Genomic DNA, 2808 nt, shown 5'->3' on the forward strand with positions numbered 1-2808 from the left:
TCTCTCTGCCATCCAACCTTTTCTTTTCTCCTGTTTTAGATACAATGCAAAGAAGTATACACATAAGAAATAAATGTCGCCTTCAGGGCATTGATGAATTTATCAAAATTTTGTGCTAATGAAAATCAGATTTGTGGCATTATGGTATTTTCTAGAATTCATGGAATAGTTTTTCAAAAACAGTTTTTATAAGCTTTTTTTTTTTTTTGGTACAAGTTTATGTTTACATATTCCCTTGTTTTCATTTTAGTTCATGTTGCAAGACAAAGTTAGCATTCTTGGCTTCAAATATCCGCAGATGGATGGAGATTGGTCATTGCAACTGTCATCATTGACTCGATCTTTATTTATTTATTTATTTATTTATTTATTGGGTTATATTGGCCTATCTGCCATTGTTTTCTCCATGCATGTAGTTAAACATAAGAAAAATTGAATTGATCTGGAGCTATTTTGATTGGCAAAAGGGACACATGCATGGAAATGCAAGAAAAATCTGTTACTAATAACTCCTGCAGATGGCATTTGGCTTATAAGTTGAATCAGGATATGCTCATTGAGCAACAAGAAGATATAGAATAGACATTTCAAACAGTACTGACACGAACATTCTCGCTAGCTAGTGGTTTCTCATAAAATACGACATACAAGAAAACATCATTACATGACATACGTGAAAATAAAGCATGAGTTGGCAGCAGCTCTTATTTGTAGGTACTGATCTATCTATATAGCCATAGAAGCTCAGTTATTCAGATGGCTAGCTGATGGGGGCTTTCTATTGAGGCTTCCCCAATGGAGGGTGTCCTGGATAGTGACCATATGGTGGCTTGTACACTGGTGGTTTCTTGGGAGGTTCATACACTGGTGGCTTCTTTGGAGGTTCATACACTGGTGGTTTGGGTTCTGGCTTCTCTTTCTTTGGAGGTGCATAAACTGGTGGCTTTGGTGGCTTAGGTTCGTATACTGGTGGTTTCTTTGGAGGTTCATATACTGGTGGCTTGGGTTCTGGCTTCTCTTTTTTTGGAGGTGCATAAACAGGTGGTTTTGGTGGCTTAGGTTCATACACAGGAGGCTTCTTTGGAGGTTCATACACTGGTGGTTTGGGCTCTGGCTTCTCCTTCTTTGGAGGTGCATAAACTGGTGGCTTTGGTGGCTTAGGTTCATACACTGGAGGCTTCTTTGGAGGTTCATAAACTGGAGGTTTGGGTTCTGGCTTCTCTTTTTTCGGTGGTGCATAAACTGGTGGCTTTGGTGGCTTAGGCTCATAAACTGGTGGTTTCTTGGGAGGTTCATATACTGGTGGCTTGGGTTCTGGCTTCTCTTTCTTTGGAGGTGTATAAACTGGGGGCTTAGGTTCTGGCTTCTCTTTCTTCGGAGGTTCATATACGGGGGGCTTGGGTGGGTTAGGTTCTGGCTTCTTTGGAGGTTTATAAATTGGTGGTGGCTTCACCTCGGGAGGCTTGTAAACAGGAGTAGGCGGTTTCCCATAATTGGGTGGCTCGTAGGTACCAAGGGAGGGAGTGGTGAGAACCACCACTCCAAGGAGCAATGCTAGCAAGTGTGCAATAGACATCATTCAGCTCTGTCTTTCCCTGGTGCAATGAGAAGTGCTCCTTTTATAGTGGGAAAGGAGCCCTTTTGCTAGTACAGATATCAAAATTTCTCTTGTTTTCATACCTCACCAAGTAATTCATAAATGTCACGGGGTCCATTTAGGTCCCACTTAGTGGAGATTTTGGACTTTGGATACAAGGCCTTATTCATGATTGAAGAAAATTATAGAAGTGTGGTTTTAGCATCTATATTTACTTCTCTTCCATGAAACAACCCTTTTGCTGTTAAAAACAATAGAAAAGCAGGAGTATATTCCATGATTTATGCTCAAAAGTCTTTCCTAACAAAAATAGAAGCTTAAGGCATGAAAAATATCTCAACAAGAAACTGAAAGTGAAGAGATTTCCTCTGAACAATGCCTAAGAATAAGCTTCACGTGGTGTTCAAATGTAAAATGGCAGAACTATCAAAAAAAAAAAAAAAAAAAAAAGCCTACAACAGAGGTTGGTAAATTGAGCTTGCATGTCTAAGGTTGCTTGAGGGAGATTATTTAGGCCAAATCTAACAGTTTTTTTTTTTCAAAGGGTTAATAGCATTTGTAATTTCTAAACTTTGATCCAATTCTGATTTGATCGTTAAATTTAAAAAATTATCTTATCTTAATCCTTCCATCTATAGAATTGTCTAAATTGATGAAAAATATTAACTAACATTACGTGATAATGTCAACTAATATCTTACGTAACAGATGATAGATCAAAATAAAATTTTTTCAAAATTTAGATATCAAAAATAAAACTATTTTAAAATTTTATATATTTCATACATGTATTATAAAAATATTATATTTATATTTATATTTATATTTGCATTTTTTTTGTTATAATATAACTTATTAGATAGATTTTCCTTTTAAATAGAAAATTGATATTCAAAACTTAAAACTAAGTTAAAATTTTCAAATTCTTTTTTTTTTAATTTTAAAAACAAAAATATTATTAAAAATATTATTTTACTTATAAATCATAATTAAATATATTATTTTTATCCAAAAATTTTATTTTTATAAATATTAAATATATTTTCTTTTCTCTTTTTTAAATATATTTTATAAAATATGTTTTATAAAAAGAAAAATAAAAATGTTTTAAATTATTTTTTTTATTTAAACTATATTTTTATTTTATATGAATATAAAGTTTTTATATTCTTAAATAGATTAATAAATCTATTTTTGAAAATGATCTAAAA

At 33.3% G+C, this 2808-nt stretch overlaps 1 protein-coding gene across 1 annotated transcript; it reads right to left on the reverse strand.

The window, feature by feature from the left end:
• Positions 1-499: 499 nt before the first annotated feature.
• LOC111307137 (uncharacterized) lies at positions 500-1594 on the reverse strand. Its single transcript, XM_022905160.2, has one exon. It carries the CDS (start codon positions 1577-1579, stop codon positions 779-781), a length of 801 nt encoding a protein of 266 aa, XP_022760895.2. The 5' UTR covers positions 1580-1594; the 3' UTR covers positions 500-778.
• Positions 1595-2808: the final 1214 nt, after the last annotated feature.

The sequence above is a fragment of the Durio zibethinus genome, chromosome 22 (assembly GCF_047325235.1).
Source record: "Durio zibethinus cultivar Kanyao isolate XHJ-2024 chromosome 22, ASM4732523v1, whole genome shotgun sequence".
Taxonomy (NCBI): domain Eukaryota; kingdom Viridiplantae; phylum Streptophyta; class Magnoliopsida; order Malvales; family Malvaceae; genus Durio; species Durio zibethinus.

Coding starts and splice junctions, on each gene's coding strand:
- LOC111307137 (XM_022905160.2), bottom strand. CDS start 1,579: ATGATGTCTATTGCACACTTGCTAGCATTGCTCCTTGGAGTGGTGGTT.